The following is a 20,013-nucleotide window of genomic DNA, read 5'->3' on the forward strand; positions in this document are numbered from 1 at the left end:
GGGTCAACCTTCTGGACCGGGGCTGTTGTCGGAACACTGAAGTGACTCAGTAAGCTAGCTGCATTTCGTCTTCCAGCATCAAAGCTCTCGCAGATGGTTGGAAATTTGTTTTCCTTCCAAGATGAATGCCATGCTTTTTATTAACTGATAAACTGTGTTATTTTTGGCTCCTTTTACAACCAAGTTCAGTTCATTATGAGCCTGTTAGATCTATATTTTTACTCACTGTCAAGAAGATTGGTTATTTGCACCAAGTCAGACATCGTAGTTTGATTGGTGTGTTTGATGATCAGCCCACTGGATTTGGGGATGCTGATGTTACCATTCTCTAGAAGTTTAGAAATGCTTTTGGATGTAGTTCCTGCAATTATGTAACATCTGGAACCAAGAGCATTATAGATGCTGTCCCACTGTTCAGAGTCCTAGGTAAATATTTAAGAATTGATGGTTATACTGCATTAAGCATAGTCACAAAACAACAGGAATCTTATTGCACATATTCAAAGTTATCGATCTTTCTGAGAGCCACAAAACAGTTTTCTGTTGTACCAGCAGTGGCTGAATGATACCTGAATCACAGCCACACAAATTAACAAGCTTCATGGAACAAAACTTCAAGTGATTAATTAAATTTGAGCTTATAGATCTAGCAAATAAAATGTTTAGCACATGAAATGCTCCACAATGAAGTCCTTCAAACGCAAGCTACTCCTACCCCCCGTCTTATCCATGACACCAGTAATGACCGTTTGGCCAGATCTCACTGTTCTACCTGGTGAACGGACAACTGAAGGAAATGCCCCTGCAAGAGCCCTAGGTTCTCATTGTCAACACCCTTATTTTTTATTGGTGCGACCATCACATGAAATGAAGTGCTTATTATTTTTTAACGGATGATATACAAAATCCTCTAAGCCGCGGTACCAGATTCCAGCCTGTCCCACGAGAACACACGACACAGGGGCAGTTTGTCGCATTAAAACCGGCTGAGGTCAGAGCCCCGGGACAAGCTGTGGAAGTCGGGGCTCCGCCAGTGCCGGGATGAGGCACAGGCGGTGACAGGAGTGATGGCTGACAGAGGCACTGGGCCACCAAGTGAGAGGCAGCAACCATCCTCACTCCCCAAATTTAAATCATGCATTATCTCAGAGAGGGTATCTGTTCAGCATATCTAATGGTTCTTCAGTTCGTACCATGAAGTCTTAGAGTTTTGGAGCGTTAGGGAGAGCGATGGCCTTCTGTGCTACATGGACCACCCTTGTCAGGTGCAATTGGCTGGCACGGATCCCCAAACCCCACTATCTGAAACCTTACGAAAAATACGGCTTCGTGGGGCGCCTGGGTGGCTCAGTCGGTTGAGCATCCGACTCGATTTCGGCTCAGGTCATGATCTCATGGTTCGTGAGATCGAGCCCCGGGTCAAGCTCTATGCTGACAGCGTGGAGCCTGCTTGGGATTCTGTCTCTCCCTCTCTCTCTGGCCCTCTGCCGCTCACGCTGGCTCGCTCGCTCACTCGCTCGGGCTCTCTCTCTCTCAAATATTTAAAAAGAAAAAAAAAAGTACAGCTTTGTGACTTTCGTGCATTGTGTGGCGAGTGGATCTCGGTTCCGAGCGTTTGACCTAGCCCGCGTCCTGTTGCCGGGAGCACTTCACAAGGGCGTGTGATGAACTTGCTGAAGCAGCGGCTAGCACAGCGGCTCGCCCGGCCTGGCTTAGGTTGCTCGTAAATACACGGTACCCTGAAGTGCTCGGGGCTAGCTTGCTCCCCGCTGCAGAGAGGAACACTCCTATGTAACTGTGTTTCTGCTATGCGTTTGCTCGGTGCCTGCCTTTCCTCCTATATGCTGAAACAACTCAGCCCCAGCCCAGACTGCAGTATTTCGAATGACCAATCCAAAAGAATGAGTTTGCTCTGTGTGGGTATAACATTCGAGGCGGATCCCGTTACCTCCTTCCTGAAAGGATCGATCAAGGCGATAATTGAAGGGAACCGGCTGATCAGATCCCCGTACAGGTCCGCCATCTCGGCTGCGTTTTTGTACGTTCCCGTCATCACTTCGTACTTCCCTCTGCTCTGAGAAGTGTTCGGACGATAACAAAGCACGGGATAAATGGTGAATTCCTCCAGCGTGAAAGGTGGGATTCCCATTCGCATTTACTCATCGCACATAAAAGGTTGTGAACGTTCTTTTCAGGCTGTACGCCCATTAGAAACCTATGCACCTTAAATGTCTGTTAAATATTAGCCTGGGGAAATCGAGTCACTGTTCCCTTTCATGCCCTGCGGGGGTCTAACCACTGACTTCAGATGAAGCCTGGCGCGCAAAAGACCAAGTACACAGAAGGAGAGGAATCATTTCTTGCTTAGGTTTGTGACGTGGTGCTCGCTGCCTGGCTGCTTGCACAGATGGGCGAGGACATAAATTTGTAAAACGGGACAGCACTGCACAGGGGCCCCACTCGCCAGAACCCGCCGTCTTTCCACTCACAGTAAACGACTAGCTTGTTTCCTCTACTGTGGGTATCCTAACATTTGAAAGCAGAGAGATTCTGAGATACTAACAGCCACTATGAAATGTCAAGTGACCCGTGTGAAGGCATCTCCTTTTCAGGTAGCAGCAAGTTCCGGCAGGAACCCTACGGTCTTGAAAGTAGAGTTCCAGTTCAACCCCACCTATTTGAAGTCCGGAAAGCCCCTGAGGGCTTAAGGCTCTAGTGTAATCTCTCTGCAAAACATCGCACTGACTTCCGGGTCTGTGTCGAGGGGCGGCACCTGGGGCGTATCTAGGTACTGGGGAGGAGGCAGAATGGAACAGAATGGCATTTTGGTTTGCTAACACCCTCTTGTTACTGCTGCTAATGGCAGGGATTCCACTGGAATTAGAAGTCCCTAACTGCCAGGATTTTATTCTTTTTTTCAGATTAAAAAGCAGCAAGATCTTTTAGTTCTTTACTGCAAAGCGTTAAAAAAAATCCTATCTTGTCAGTAAAGAAAAGTTAAGGACTTTTTAAAAAGTTTATTTTCATTTATTTTGAAAGAGAGAGAGTACAAGAGCATGCATGCACACGCATGGGAGTTGGGGAGGGGCAGGGAGAGAGGGAGAGAGAGAAAATCCCAAGCAGGCTCCACACTGTCAGCACAGAGCCCAACAAGGGGCTTGAACCCATGAACCATGAGACAAAACCAAGAGTCGGACACTCAACTGACTGGGCCACCCAGAAGCCCCAGAAAAGCTAATGACTTTGAACTAACATTGTAAGAATTATCTGCTATCAAGCTAATACATTTTACTGAATATAAGCAAAAAATCCCCGTTCTAGCTAGCACTAGTCAGTATATTCATAGTTCTTGGTATACATTGCTGATGAAAACATGCAATTATTTTTTGTAATAGTATGCCTAGGAACCAATCATTATGTGGAGAATAGGAAATTATATTAAACATTCCTTCATGCACTTAGCATCTTTAGAAAACTAAAAAGGACTTAGAAGTCAGCGAAACTTAGGGTTCTCATACACTGTTCAAATTTTCCTTTGAAGTTTCAAGAATTGCAAGTTCAAGCAGAATTCTCTCTGGTCATTTCCCCTGAATTTGACATTAATTACCAAATCACCACACGTGTATGTGAACATGCTGGGCGTTTTGTAAAACACAGACTCAGCATTTGTGTATTTGAAGAACAGAAGTATGTGTACGTGTATCAGACTGGCAACTTTTAACAGCATTCCTAACATGTTAGTTTCCCAAGTTTTAATATTAACTGCAGGCGTGTTAACCCCGAGAAAGCGAGGACTGCAGCTTTTTAAAAGTGAACCTGTTTTCTGTTCTTTTTAAAATAACTGCCTGCACGTGGTGTGGTCTCTGGGTGAAACGTCGTCACTAAAGCTCTGTCCTAACCCAGGCTGTGGGTAACACTGTGATGGGCTTAATTGGATAAAAATACATTCTCCATAAATGTCAATAACTTGCAAATATTTTTATATTTAAAAAGTGAGTCACAGGGGCACCTGGGTGGCTCAGTCACTTAAGTGTCCAACTCTTGGTTTTGGCTCAGGTTCATGATCTCATGGTTCATGAGTTCAAGCCCCATATCGGGCTCTGCACTGACAGTGTGGAGTCGGCTTGGGATTCTCTCTCTCTCCTTCTCTCTCGTCCCCCCTTCCACTCTTGCTCTCTTTCAAAATAAACAAAATAAAGTGAGTCACAGCAGAAATTCTGAGAACCACTTGTCCAGAAGGGCTTACCAAGTCACAGTTAAACAATGGGTTCACTTTTCATGCTTGACAAATTCAGCACTTACCAATGAAATGAGTGAACTCAGCAGGACATGCCAGCTTGTTAAATTATTTTTCAACAGTTCTCATAATTGCAATGTAAGCAACCATGTTAGTAATTTTTGTTACAGGATTTCTATATGTAATTATTTTGCCATTTTCTGTTAATTTTTAAAGATCATAGGGGCGCCTAGGTGGCTCGGTCAGTTTTGGCTCAGGTCATGATCTCACGGTTCATGAGTTCAAGCCCCGCGTCAGGCTCTGTGCTGACAGCTCAGAGCCTGGAGCCTGCTTCTCATTCTGTGTGTGTGTGTGTGTGTGTGTGTGTGTGTGTGTGTGTCTCTCTGCCCCTCCCCCACTCTCTCTCTGTCTCTCTCTCAAAAATAAATAAACATTAAAAAAATGTTTTTAATCATATGGTTATGGTATTCTTTGGTCATTAGCTAACTTGGCTTTCTCAGGTGGGCATTTATGTTTGTCCCCTCACACGATATTAATAAAAACAACAGAATCTGTTTGGAAAATGTTCAGAAACACTCGTTTTGAGTTCTAATTTAAAAATACTGGGACCCAACAAAAAGTTAAATGTTCTGGAGCAGAAACTTACATAATCTATCAGCTCGTGTGCAGCACAGTTGATGGCTAGGTGCAGATTGGTCCCCAGGTCCAGCCCCAGGTTTGCACAGATGCCTTCGATGAGGAGCAGCGGCTGCTCTATGGTGTCGTAATTAATGGTTAAACAGCCAAGATGGGACATCTTGCCGGTGATGGGCTGCTGTAACCAAACCAAATGATGCGTGTAAATTGAGCGCAGTAAGATTCTTGGAGCTTCCTGGTTATAAACTAGGCATTGTTTATAACCAGGTACAGCCCCCTAGATATGTCTCTGTGTCTCCACTAACGGCACATCCAGGTTCCTCTCATCTCTGCATGACTTTCCAGCGTACGACTGCCCAAAGTATCTGGAATAATTTCCTTAGCCCAAGGTTTCAAGTCGGACCCAGGAATACACTTGTCTCTTTGGTCTGCCTGTGTCATCTCTTCTATCAGCTCTTTCACTGCACGTGGGCCGACCTGAGCTGCAACCACCAAGGTAGTGAATTTCCACCTGGTCTCTGTAAACGTCTGTCCAGCCTGTCCCTAACTCTGTCCTTCTCCATCTACTTCCAAACGCGCTCTTTCCTGTATTCTGTCTTCCTTTGGAAGAATATAAGTATTAAAGCTGGAACCCTCCTTCAGGAAACGTTTTATGAGAAAAAGGAGTGAAGAACTCTGCTAAAATGCGTTGCTGAGGATGGAAGAATGTTTGGGACCTGAAGCAGCCCAGGGAAAGCCATGAGTTTCTATTGCAAGGTCAGCCCTGATATGCCTCATCATAAATTGCCACTATCCAATTGTAACATAGTTGAAGCAGAATCAGTAATTCTGAAGGGTGTGTGTGTGTGTGTGTGTGTGTGCGCGTGCATGTGCATGCCAAACTCAAGAGCAAACCCAAGTGTGTGCACGAACCTAGGTGTAACTATCCCATTTCTCTGATGATAACACTAGTCAATTATAAGAACCATCCAACGTTTTTAATGTCAGCGAGAGGAGCCTTTTATTTGGCAAAGGAATAGTTGGGGAAATTTCTGTATATCAACTGAGGAGTTTTGTTGGAGTCTTCTAAACTACAAAAGTATGACTTATTTAGAGTTTATCACTTATTAAATGCCAGCTACCATTCTAAATGCTTTACATAAATACATTTACTCCTTACGTTAACCTATGAAGCAAGTACTATTATTATCCCATTTTATAGAGAGCTAAGTAACTTGGAACAGATTTTAATCCGGGAAGTTTAGCTCCAGAGTTCATGCCTCCACGGGTATGGCTGCCTCTCTAGAATCGAGCAATTAAGCTTTTTCTAACAGAAATAGAAAGTAGCAAAGCTGATCACAGGAGGACTGATCTTGGTCTGAGCTTCTCGGAACACAGAGGACAACCTGCTGGCATGAGGGAAACAGTGTCGATACCGGGTGGTTTGTTCATCATCGCCTAAGCGCTCTTAACAAGGTCCAACTTTAGAGTGTTGTGTTCATCCCGACAGATGCAACTGTCAAGTACTTTACTTTCTGGTGTATTTTTCCATACATTTCTCTTCTCTCTCCCAATTTTGAAGAGGGATTTAATTTTCCATCTTTACTAGTCCGGGTGAGCAACTAGGACCATTTGCATTATCTCCGGGGTTCTTATTGGTTATTCTAACTATATGGTCGAAAGGTTAGGCATGGAGCAGATGTGTCTGTCAGAGCACCCACAATCACCAGAGTCATTGACTGATCAAGGTCAGATGGTTTCCCGAGGCTCTTGCAGCCATCCTGGCCAATCTTGACAAGAACTGTTTGTCTGACGCTGTCGACAAAATCTGAGCTCCCGTCATGGTTCTGGATATGGTGCTTTGGTGACTTTGCGGGACGCGATGAAAGAGATGGCTCTCTTTTTGTGCCTTTTGTTTCTCTCTCATTTGATAGAGGTAAGATGAAGATCGAAGACCTTTCCCATGTGCTTTTTGGCTACTTAGCAGAAATTCCCCTTCCCCAGCATTTCACCTATCAGGTTCCAAATATAATCCTGTTACTTATAAATGATTCTCCATGCCCTCTGAGATGTCGGCTGGACAGACAACTGCTGGCCCACAGCCTATGGCCAGAGAGGGAGGATGGAAAGATCTCCCAGCCCTGGGCTCTGCCGGTTTCTCGCTCTTGGAGGAGGAGCACTGTGTTGTTTCGATTTGTGTCAGCCCTGGTCTTGGAGCTCAGTGACTGGGAGAGGAACACGGGCAGAGAGGATATAAACGAATTGTGTCATACTGAAGTGTGGTAAGGAAATACATAAACTTACTTGACTTCTTTTGTTTCCATTATGCCCTTTTTTTGTCTCTGTTTTTGGAGGAGGCGGCTGTGGGACAGAAGATGAAGATAAGTCACTTGCAATTATTAGGTCTTGTGGCCCGTCCACTGTTCTGGGCCCTGTCGCACTGTGAATCACACATGTGTGCGCTCACACACACACACACACACACACACAGAGGGACCTTACCAGCCCCTCCCTATTTTGATAATCTCCAAACCGTTTTTTTGAATTCAAGTGCATGTTCCCTTTTGTTCGACTTTACGTTGTACCTCCAATCATTATAGATGGGGTATGTGGATAACATATCCGTGTCTTTCTACTCAGGTAAATAAGTTATTATTCTCTCATACGAAGTCCCCTCCTTGCCCTTAAGGAGAAACACCACTGTGGGATTTGCTTTTAGATTGGTTTGAATGTTGTTAAGGTACAAACCCTTTGTCCTGCAGGGTGGACTTGACTTTTGGAAACAGCCAAAGGTCATTAAATCTGATGAATCTGGTATGTGTAATGTCATCAGAGATTAAAAGATACTTTCCAAAGATAATTGGTGACTTTCAATACCCACAATGTAGGGTGTTGACAGTGTTCTAGATCCAGGATTCAGCCTTTAAAGGATGCTTCTTAATACCCAGCATTCACAGGCTCTGTAAATTGGGGTATGTTTGTCAAGAATCAGTATGGTTCACACCCAAGTATATGCAAATACAGATATCCTACTTCGTTTCTTCACGATGGAGTCAGCTGAACTTTCTATCCCCTTGTAAAAATACCACACTCAGGAAGAAAAGTGATGTGCGTGGCAGGGACATACACTGGTGAACAAGACAAACACAGGCACGACCAGTGGCTCATATATATGGTTGCCTGTCATCGTCTGGCTTCTGTGGCTTCCCTCTCAAGGGCTGCCTGGCCAAAGGCTCCTGTTTGCCCAACACCAGGATCCCAAGCACACACAAGAGTCTGTGCCTTAACCATTACACTAAACTGCCTCGCACATCCTAGGGGCCAAATCCTTTCTTTGCAAATGCTAAGGGGTGATCTTAGCATAAAGCCAGCTGATGAGACTGTTGAAGGCCATTAGAAACTGGATCCGCAGCCAGTGAGGGAATGTAGAAGTTTGCCTCCTATGGGAAACCCAGGGCAAATTAATACATTTTACACATCAATAACAACAATACTGAGTTAATGAACTGTAATGAACTATAATTTGTATATGTTGTCAGCAATTCCATACCATAGATCCTCTTTACATACCATTTCAATTGTTTTGTTAATATGTTTCTGAATTTCCAGAAGCATCTCCACACCCTGTAAATAGAATAATCATGATCTTCCACAACTGCAGTCTAGAAATTTTAAATATAAAAACTTACACCACACGCTGGCTCTTTCTAACTGAATATTTGTAGGGTCCCTGACAATGTATCCTGGTTAGTAGATTGGATATGGTCTATCAAATCAGAAGATTAAATGTGAATCTTCGGCCCTCAATTTTTATTTGGTTGAAAATGAGCGAGACTCTTCTCACAATCCTTTCTCCATTGTTCAGAATTGACAGGTTCAGTTGGTTGGATCAAATGGACCTAATTCTCTTTCAGTCTCTTGACCAACCTTTTTGCAGTACATGTCACAGGTCACCCAGGGATTCTGCATGATAGTGTTTGAATTAGTATAAAGCCACTGTCACTTAAAAAGTCGACACAGTCTAATGACTGTGGGATCTGCATACGAAGACAAATACAGAATGGCATGCCAACTGCTCTGGTACCCAATAGCACAACAGATATTAACTGCAGGGAAGATTCTGGTGCCAGCATCTGAACACAATCTGATGGATGGTGAGCCAGCGATGGATTCCTAGTGTTCCACAATCAATACATTGGGAGATAATGGTTATTCTCATAAAAAAGAATTCTTTATCATGAAGAAATTATCTTGAGATTTTTTTTTTAATGATTTTCACTAGCTTGGATAAAAAAATATCACTCAATGTATTACCAGAGAGGATGAAACATCCTGCATGTTTTTTCTGAAAACATCTGCTATAGAACACGAACATTTGTTCCTCCCAGTGCCTAACTGGTAGAATATTTCACGAAGATTTAAAGAGGCGTATTGGCTCATTCAGACCATGGCAGAACAAGACAGACGCTAGCACACGACTAAGTAGAAAGATGCAACTTAGGATTCGTTCATTCTGTAAACATGCACCAAACCTCTCTTTTGTGCCAAGCAGTCTGCTCGGCCCCGGAGCTCTTACTGAACAGAATTGGCTGCTAGGAAAATGCCAGCTTCCTCTCGCTGCTGCCACAGTGCATCGGCCAGTAAATAAAGATGCCTCAACTCCCCCAAATAACAACCTTCCAGCACTATCAAGGCCTGCCAGGTTACTCACCCGGGGCTTCTTGGGGAGTCACTGGCACATGTCAGTGCTGAAAGGAACCAGAAATTGAAGGTGGCCTAAATGTGCCACCCCCCCCCCCCTTTTTTTTTTTGACATCTTGCTTTCTTCCCAAGTCCCTGATTTCCTAAAGTATTTTTTTTTCTCATTTTATAATTAATTCTCTCTCCTTCAGTGTCATAAACCTTAGGGACCCTCACTAAAGACTCATCGATGGTGGAGTATATTTTTTGAGAAAAAGCAGTATGATATACTATAAGGTACTTGTTTAGCTGTTAATCCAGGATGGGGTATACAAATCACTTCTTTCATTAAATTCAACTTCCCGGGCGATGACTTCCCACAGCTGACCAGAGATACCATTAGCAAAGGTATAGTTAGCTTTGTCGGCTGCTCCTGAAATAGGGAAGAACAAGGAGAAACAAGAAACATGGTTCATTGCTATGGAGATACTCGTGGGTCCTTGGCACATAATAGATACTAACCTGAGGGTGCTTCAGTAATGCAATATTTAAGTAGAGGGGGTTATTGTCCAGCATGGCACTGGTTTTGGCCACAGCTAGTGACACTGCCCCAATGGCCATGCTGCCACTGAGGACAGGTTCAACAGGTTCTGGAGGCAAGATAGGCTTCTCTGTAAGAGTATCTGTCCTCCCTAGAAGGAAAAAGAGTGATAAAAGATTCCTTTGTAGGAAGTTTGACTATGATAAAACTATCTATTTTTAATGCTTTACTTATAGATGTGAAGGCCCAGTATAAAGAAAGGGGGAAAACCGAGGCTAGACAGAAAATGCTCTCCACCCCAACCCCCAAGAAGTTTTTGTGTGATGTTCAAGTAATCCTTAGCCCTGGATTTTGCCACTCTTAAGAAATGTTAAGACATTCAATATTAACTCCTTCAACAGTTTTATGGGGTAGATACTGTTAGCCCACATTCACATATAAGTAAACTAGGGCTTAGGTTAAAAGATTGGCCCAATATCTAATAGAACGTGAATAAAGAGGATCTGGACAGTCTTTGGATTCCAAGTCCTTTGTTTTCTACACCTGCCATAGCTCCTTGGTACCCAGCTTTTTGTTGAATGTCTCTCCATGCACATGTATCTAACTGGTTACCTTTCTGGCCAATCCCAAACAGACACCTCATTATTTAGAAGTGGCATCCAAACCCAGCCACTGACCCTCACCCTCACCCATCTTTTACTCTCATTTGTTCCCAGTGAGCCAGCCTGATGAGGTGCTACGCCGTCCGTTGTAAATCGCTAGGGCCCTTTCTGCCCTTCCCCCAGCTGCTGGTCTGGCTCGGGTAGGTAAGATAAGTGGAAAAAGCTATGTAAGCGCAGAGTACATAGTAAATCTTTAGCAAATTCCTGTCCCCTCCTACTTCTCTTACGTTCCATGTTCTGTCAGTCAACAGCAACTGCCAAATAAACACCCAATGCTGATCTCTACCTATAATTCAGCAGTGGCTATCTCCCTGTCCCAAGAGATTGGTTTCATAGGATTCTTTTGCCTTGGGCGACTCTCCTTCCCTCTCTGGGCCTCAGCATCTGAATCTAGGAAATAAGAAACCATGTCTCCATGTTCTCTTTGATCCCCTCCTGGTTCTGGTGCTTTCTTCTTCAAGGAAACCCACATTTATTGGGTGTTTGTGCGTTTGCCTCACGCTAGGCGCTGGTGGTGCTCAGTTGAATGAGACATGATTCATGTCCTCAAGGAGCATGTTGGAAAGACATAAAACTCTGTTTACAATACCAGCAGCACTGGAGGGGCTGAAGTTCACAATATGTTGGAAAGCACGGAACAAAGGGCCATGATAAGTTTGATTATTTGCCTTAAAATAGCAAAGTTTACCCCCCTCCCCCAATTTTTCTTTATATGTTATTAACAGGACCGAGAAAATGTTGGTTATCCATATCAAAGGATATTGCTAATCTTTAAAATATGGAGTGGCTTTTTTGATGAGCTAATGGATATTTTGCGGGGCAGTTGAAGGTCCCCCATACCACTTTTCTCTTCCCCATCCGGCATCGCCACCCTCCGGTACGCTTCCTTTGGTAAGTGCTCACCTCTGGGGAAGAAGTATTTTTTCCTTACAAAGAAAACAGAGGGTGGGGTGGGGTAAAACCGCCTAAGATCCTCGACATCATAGCTTCAAGCAAGGAAGTCACATGCAGGATGGATGGTACCTGGTGGGGAGCCCGGCCTAGGTCTGCAGCAGACTCTGATCGGAAAGGCAGTCCAAACATCAGCCTTTCTTCCTCACATAGTGGTTATGGAAGGTTCTGTAACAGGAGTCACCGACCTTGCCTTTGTCCTTTTTTTCTTGCTGGGGGTGGAGGAGGTGGAGGTGAAGGGATGGATATTGTTTGGTCTTCCAGGCCCTTTTCCAGCTGTCTTCTCTCCTTCTCTTCTTGTACTTTACTTTCAAAGAATGTCCTTAATGGCAAGAAAACATGGCTTTACAACGAAGACCACTTGTAATTTGGGCCGTGTTTTGGTGCTGACCTGACCTCCATTCAATGCGTGTCAATAATTAGCTCTGCTTTTTAGCCACTTAAAAGCAGATCACAGCTTCACTTTGCAAGGCCCCCAAACGATGGTGTTGTAACAAAACTGTGTGGAGGAGCCGAGATTACTTTTGGAAGGAAATGCATAAATGTTTGGAAATAAATGTTTGCAGGTTGTATGTGTTCGTTTTAAAAATTATTTGAGGGGTGGGGCGCCTGGGTGGCGCAGTCGGTTAAGCGTCCGACTTCAGCCAGGTCACGATCTCGCGGTCCGTGAGTTCGAGCCCCGCGTCGGGCTCTGGGCTGATGGCTCGGAGCCTGGAGCCTGTTTCCGATTCTGTGTCTCCCTCTCTCTCTGCCCCTCCCCCGTTCATGCTCTGTCTCTCTCTGTCCCAAAAATAAATAAAAAGTGTTGAAAAAAAAAAATTTAAAAATTATTTGAGGGGTGCCTGGGTGGCTCAGTCGGTTGAGAGTCCAGCTTCGGCTCGGGTCACGATCTCACCGTTGGTGAGTTCGAGCCCCGCGTCGGGCTCTGTGCTGACAGCTCGGAGCCTGGAGCCTGCTTCGGATTCTGCGTCTGCCTCTCTCTCTGCCCCTCCCCCACTCGCACTCTCTCTCTCACTCTCTCAAAAAGTAAATAAACATTAAACAAATTATATGAGCCCAGTCGTTTGTATATTTAAGGTAAACATTGAAGATCTAATTTGATTAAGGGCCACTGGATTTTCTTTTTGAGTAAATGACCATCAAAAGAAAATTGAGTCAAGAATAGACAGTGAAATATACAGCATAATGGGCAGGACTTCATTTTCTTTTTCTGGTGGGGAAGAGAACTTAAGGTGAACAGTTAAAAAAAAAAAAAAAAACTTGGGGAAGGCCCCTTTAGGTTCACCTCTATAAAAGTTCAGCTTCCCCAGAATAAGAAGAGGCTCAAAGCTTCCATAGGAAAAGAAAAAAGCCAACGAAGAACAAAGACATGGGAATTAGAATTACATTCCACTTATTAATGATCCAGGTGTTGGTGGGACAGAGCCTTCAAAGTGCTGAGAAAAATTGCTTTTAAATGAGATCTATACTCAGGTAAACTGTCAGCCATCAGGGCAAAGTGCTGGCATTTCCGCACACGTACGAACTCCAAAACTTTCCATCCCACAAGTCGAGAAAGAAGAAGATACAGGATTGAGAAAGTAGGGGGAAAATAAAGGGATGTCCTATGGCATCTCTGTTAGCAGATAGAGAGGAACCAGTCCAGATGGGAGGTTTGGGGGGAGAAAAATTCCAGGAGAAAAGAAACGGAATAGAATAGAAGGCATGAGAAAAACTACACTGGGAAAGAAAATGAGGAATATGATCTCAGCAGATGAGGGAAAAAAAAAACAAACAGAAAACCAAAAAACCATTAAAAAAAATTTTTTTTACAAAGGTTATGATCCAACTCTGAAGCAAACTAAAACGTGATATTGTGTAGAAGTAAGCAAGCGGTGAAGTATATATAGAGAGAGACAGAATCCGGTTGACCTTTGTTGGGCCAAGAGGCTTGTGGCACCGGACCTCCCCAAAAGGAAGAGTGACGCTAACCCTTCCTCAGTTGGGTGTTGGACAATACTTACACAGCCCCAGCAGACCCTTCCTTGGTTTTCGCATGTTAGAGTCCACCTATGGACAAGCATGGAGGACTTGTCTGTGGCTGAGGGGCAGACTCTAAGCATCACCCACTGTGACTACGTGAAAGGGTAGGAGACACTCAAAGATGGCGTATGAGATAGGGGGACGGACAGGACATCATCTGGATTCTTCGTGCTTTTCCTGAGAAACGTTCTACTGAAACTTATCCTGAATCCTTTGCATGGAAAGAGACTGAAAGGCCTTACGTGGCCTCCCACAGGAAAACTTTAAAAACAAGGTTTTCAGAAGAAAAATGGTATTTTATGCTGCATTTCGCTGCTTTAGCATATGCCTTTTAATCAACTTGCTGACTGTACCCTCTAGATACAACAGACCCATATCATTGGCGGGTGAAAGAAAAAGAAAAGAGATACATTTGTACTGGATGCTTCCATTTGCAAGTGGAAGATTTACCTGAGCACCTGGTCCACCTCGGCCTGGCTGGAGGGGGCTATGCCCCGAAGCTCCTCCGTGATGGTTTTGTTGACCCACTGCACAGCAGTGCTGACGGCCTCAGACCTTTCCACTTCCTCCGCCTCAGCCTGCTCGGGTAAAGCGTTCTCATGGACTTCAAAGTGCGTTGAGATCACCACTGAACATATGTTCTGAAAATAATATAAGTGTGTTCTACGTTTTCCCTACCTTTTGCAGAAAGGAAGACATTGAACGTATCCAGCTTTTAATGTGCATGATACTTTATCACCAGTTTCAAAGGGAAAACGAGAATATATAATTTTCTTTGAGATATTTTTGTAACTGTTGAAACAGTGTGGAACCCAACTCCAAGGAGCATTTAAAATTATTACCTGGTTGATGTACACTGATAAAAACCTTACACTGAACTTCATTTTTATCACTACCTGTCCAGGAAATAACTAAAAGGATACAGATTTTAATCATAATTGTTTTCCTCCCAGAGACTGTAGTAAAATTATTTCTAACAAATATGTAGCAATTCAAATGAATTATTAAAATTACTAAAATGAATTTGTCTTTATGTAGTTCGGCCTACATATCTATGAATCTATGTAAAGCCATATAAAAACATTATGAATAAACATCCCTGTAGATTTACAGAACTTACCACCTTAATAATGTCAGAGTTTTAAACCCATTTTTGCCCCACGTCTCCATCTTGGATCATCTTCAGGCTAGCAGGTCATGTCTGTACCAATATGACACTTAAACATAATAAAGTCATCATGTTTGACTGCATGGTTCATGCTTTATGTACATAACTACCTACAAATTGTGTGTGTTTATTTCACAAACGCTGAACTTCAAAACATTAATTTTCTACAATTTAGACAATAAATGCTAATAAATGCAGTGGCGTCAGGACACAGTGAAGAATACATTTAAGCTGCTTCGTACCTTGGGGAAGTTTTGAATGGTGCAGAATATTTCCACTTGTAGGGTTGGAAGCCCCAGTCCATCCAATACGTTTCTCCCCACTACTTTGCATATGGTGGGAGGCTTTGCAAGTTTAGAGAAACAGTTTGCCTTCGACACACACACAAAAAAACAAAGATGACAACACCGTAACTAATTTGTCTTTAAAAGGTCATTCGCATTTACTCTAGTTTCTACTAAACTTCTCCCTCAGTGTCCTCCTCCTGTGGGGATCAGGCTAGCAGCTCTGTGGGAACTGCCCCGGCCTCATGAGCTGAAATCTGGATGAGCCTGATGCCCAGTCTTTGGTACATGGAGTGATTTGTTCTCTTTTAAAAATATTTACTTACCTATTTATTTATTTTTAAATATACATCCAAAGTTGATATGTAGTGTAATAATGATTTCAGGAATAGAATTTAGTGATTTATCACTTACATACAACACCCAGTGATGATACCAACAAGTGTCTTCCTTAATGCCCCTTGCCCATTTAGCCCATCCCCCACCCACAACCCCTACAGCAACCCTCAGTGTGTTCTCTGTATTTAAGTGTCTCTTGTGGTTCGTCTCCCTCTCTGTTTTTACATTATTTTTGCTTCCCTTCCCCTAAGTTCATCTGTTTTGTATCTTGAATTCCACATAGGAGTGAAGTCATATATCTGTCTATCTCTGACTGACTGACTTCCCTTAGCACAATACCCTCTAGTTCCATCCATGTTGTTGTAAATGGCAAGATTTCATTCTTTTGATTGCTGAGTAATATTCTATTGTGTACCACAACTTCTTTATCCATTCATTAGTCGATAGACATCTGGGCTCTTTCCGTACTTTGGCTATTGTCAATAATGCTGCTATAAACATTAGGGTGCATGTACCCCTTCAAAACAGCACGCCTGTATCCTTTGGATATATACCTAGTACTGCAATTGCTGGGTCATAGGTAATTCTATTTTTAATTTTTTGAGGAAACTCCATACTGTTTTCCAGAGTAGCTGCACCGGTTTGCATTCCCACTAGCAGTGCAAAAGGGTTCCTCTTTCTCTGCATCCTTGCCAATATCTGTTGTTGCCTGAGTTGTTAATTTTAGCTATTCTGACAGGGGTGAGGTAGTATCTCATTGTGGTTTTGATCTGTATTTCCCTGATGATCAGTGGCGTTGAGAATTTTTTCATGTGTTTGTTAGCCATCTGGATGTCTTCTTTGGAAAAGTGTCTATTCATGTCTTTTGCCCATTTCTTCACTGGATTATTTGTTTTTTTGGGGGGGTGTGTGTTTTTGATAAGTTCTTTATAGATTTTGAATACAAATCCTTTATCTGTCATTTGCAAATATCTTCTCCCATTCTGTCAGTTGCCTTTTAGTTTTGCTGCTTATTTCCTTCCCTGAGCAGAAGCTTTTTATCTTGATGAGGTCTCAAGAGTTCATTTTTGTTTTTGTTTCCCTTGGCTCTAGAGACATGTCAAGTAAGAAGTTGCTGTGACGAAGGTCAAAGAGGTTGTTGCCTGTTTTCTCCTCTAGGATTCTGATGGCTTCCTGTTTTGTTTAGGTCTTTCATCCATTTTGAGTTTATTGTTGTGTATGGTATAAGAAAGTGGTCCAGGTTCATTCTTCTGCATGTCACTGTCCAGTTTTCCCAACACCATTTGCTGAAGAGACTATCTTTATTTCATTGGATATTCTTTCCTGCTTTGTCAAAGATTAGTCGGCCATATGTTTGTGGGTCCATTTCTGGGTTTTCTATTCTGTTCCATTGATCTATGTGTCTGTTTTTGTGCCAGTACCATACTGTCTTGATGATTACAGCTTTGTAATACATCCTGAAGTCCAGAATTGTGATGCCTCCAGCTTTGGCTTTCTTTTTCAGGAGTCCGTTGGCTATTTGGGGTCTTTTCTGGTTCCATACAAATTTCGGGATTATTTATTCTAGCTCTGTGAAGAACGTTGGTGTTATTTTGATAGGGATTGCTGTTCTCTTTTGAACTCTCAGCAGAAACTCACATACATTTATTTCTTTTTTATTTAATAAAGCATGAATTTATTTGCAATCAAAATGAAACATCATTTTAACTTTTAAAAAAGGAAAACAAGTCTTTTATTCTTATACTTAAAAGTCAGTTTTAAATGACATAAACCCACAATATAATTCTAGAAATCAAATAAACTTCCCCATTTCAAAGAACAGTATCTAACAAAATGTAAAACTTTTAAAAGCATTTCCAACATATATTTATAGGTTTGGTTGTTTTTTAAAAAAAGAATATATCATTGCTTTGGCCACTGTTTTAACTGCTTTACCCAAATTATTTGTGCCTAATAACAACCCTATGGGATCAGTACTATTTTTGCTATCTCCATTCTATACATGAGGAAACTGAGTAGGAAGAGATTAAATGTTTTCCCCACGAGTTCAAAATAACTGTCTGAGCTGAGATTCACATCTAGGCAGGCTGATTCCAGAATCCACATCAACTGCTATCAAGTGATGGGGGAAAGGGAGAAGGGCACAAAGTCTACTTTGAAATGCATAGCATTTTGGGAAAAAAACTAAGCCCGAGTAATGTGGTGATACACTCCCTATTTTTATGTCAGGAATATGAGGCCCCCGCTAACTTTGGCCATTCCAGACGCGGATAATCTTCTGTCTGCCATGTTGGCTTCCATTTCTCGTTTGGTGATGGTGCCTCAGAGTGAAATATGTACATACATATGAATTTAAGGGAGGAGAAAAATAAACAAACAAAAACTAACTCAGGATTGGAGTCTTAGCCAAATTAATTCACACTGAAATAAAGAGATTTGTTTTAATTAGATGATTCCAGCTACGCAACGGAGGAGAATAGTTGTTTGAAAATTATTACTTAGTTTCTCCAAAGAGACTCCTTTTGGGAAGCAGACTGTTAGTCAAACATGACACACTTTGGAATTTTTTCACATACGTTTCTTAAAGACCCCATGTCACTCTTTAGCAGGCCCTCACCTATCCTTCTGTCCAAGATACCAAAGTCAATTGGTCTCTAGAATGCTGTGATGCAAACAGGAAAACTTCTGTGGGCCAGTTTTTATTCCTCTCAGCAAGGCATCTGATATTTTAGTGGTGAAGACTTCTGCAGAGGCTGTATTTCACCACCAGTTCACGTGTTCAAAGAGGGTTGTCAGAACCCTAGTAATAGCAGTTTCATTGATGTGGAAAAGCAGAAGCCATTTGGAAGTGATCCAAGAAAGAGGCGGAAGAGAATGAAGCTGAGGCCGAAAGCCACTCAAAACGCCTGAGTAAAAAGATACAAGATGGTGTTTCTACACAGAGGAGTAGGAGCTGGGAGAGAAGGAAGAAGGAAAGTGAAGGTACACTCTCCTCAACCTCTTTATCATCAGATTGTACTGGGTTCTTTATCTGCATTCACCGCAGACCAGGCCTCTCATCTTTCGGTTTGAAATCTAATGACCTCAACCTACATGACAGGTCATCTAATACCCATCAGCGACGTGCCAACTTGCAGGTGGGGCCCCAGCACTGCTAAAGCGAAAGTCAGTTTTCAAGCCATCCGTATATTTTAAGGACTGTGGTTTGGATGTTACAAAGTAGGTGCCTAAATGAATTGAGACAGAATCAGGAGACAAAAATATTATTTAGCTTATCCATTGTGTACTGTAGTGAATTTGATGCAACTAGCAAGGAGCACCCACGACGTATAATGATATGTCAGGAGGGAAAAGGAACTAACATTCTTAAGTGTTTAATATGTGCCTTGAGGGAGTGATTGTGCCTTATCACTGTGTCACACCACAGTGCCTGGCAGATTTAGGATTCCACAAATTAAATCTTGTATAAACAAATACATGTCAGATACACCCCTGGAAACTTTGCATACATTATGTCATTAAATTCTCAAAACAACTCTGTAAGGGAAATCCTATCATCTCCATTCCACAGATGAGCAAACTGAATTCCAGAGAAATAAATTACACCGGGTAAAACGACCAATGTTTTAATTATTTACTGCTAAGTAACAGACTGCTCCAAAACTTAGTGGCTAAAGCCATTTATTCACCCATGAGTCTCCAAATCTGGCCTGGGCTCAATTGGGTAATTCTTTTGGCTGCTCTTGCCTGGAGTCTCCTATTCAGACTCAGTCATCTGGAAGCTTGACTGGGTCCAGAGCATCCAAGATGATTCAACTCATGTGTCTAGGGTCTCAACCAGGATGCTTAGAACATCCTAGGGGCTGGCCGGGCATGTCTTTCTTACAGGATATCCTGGAGGTGTTACATCTGTGAGCCCATCTACCCGATCTCTCTCTCCAGCAGGGTAATTGGGCTTCCTGGATAACTACTCCAAGAGGGAGTGTTCCAGTAGTGCAGCCTCAAAATGGCAGCACTTACCCTGTCTTTGTCTGCATCATGCTTGGTGAGGTGCTATTAACCAAAGCAAGTCACATGGCCAAGTCCCAAGTCAGTGTGGGAGAGATTTACATAAGACCAGTCACACTGGTGGTATGGTTCATTGGGGAACATCAATATGATAGTTCTACTAAGTGGCGGGGCTAAGAATTAGATCAGATCTGCAGTCAGATCAGATGAATCACAAACTCTTTCAATCATGAGTTCTATGGTGAGGGACTAAATAGTATCGTACTGCTATTGCCCACAAGCATCTTCCTCATTGCTTCAATTCCTCTAGTATATAACAGAAGCAGAGAAGAAATGGCATTGGAGCTGAACATTGGGGAATATGTAGTATTTCCACTGGCAGACGAGAAGAAGTCAAGGGAAGACACTTCAGGTAGAGGGAACAGGAGAAGCCAAGGGGAGGGAAGTGAGGAACGTTAGGCTTCAGGGAATAGTAAGGAGCCACAGGGGGTTTCTGAGCAAGAGAC

The 20,013-nt window shown here is 42.8% G+C and overlaps 1 protein-coding gene across 1 annotated transcript in view; it reads right to left on the reverse strand.

Moving 5' to 3' along the window:
* Window positions 1-20,013, reverse strand: part of ENO4 (enolase 4) — a 28,821-nt gene that overhangs the window by 6,357 nt on the left and 2,451 nt on the right. The window contains 10 exon segments of the mRNA XM_060641387.3: window positions 227-422; window positions 1,949-2,074; window positions 4,884-5,051; window positions 7,157-7,213; window positions 8,423-8,476; window positions 9,834-9,965; window positions 10,055-10,224; window positions 11,875-12,008; window positions 14,159-14,349; window positions 15,119-15,247. Of these exon segments, the coding sequence (XP_060497370.3) occupies window positions 227-422; window positions 1,949-2,074; window positions 4,884-5,051; window positions 7,157-7,213; window positions 8,423-8,476; window positions 9,834-9,965; window positions 10,055-10,224; window positions 11,875-12,008; window positions 14,159-14,349; window positions 15,119-15,247 (1,357 nt within the window).

The sequence above is a fragment of the Panthera onca genome, chromosome D2 (genome assembly GCF_046562875.1).
Source record: "Panthera onca isolate mPanOnc1 chromosome D2, mPanOnc1 haplotype 2, whole genome shotgun sequence".
NCBI lineage: Eukaryota > Metazoa > Chordata > Mammalia > Carnivora > Felidae > Panthera > Panthera onca.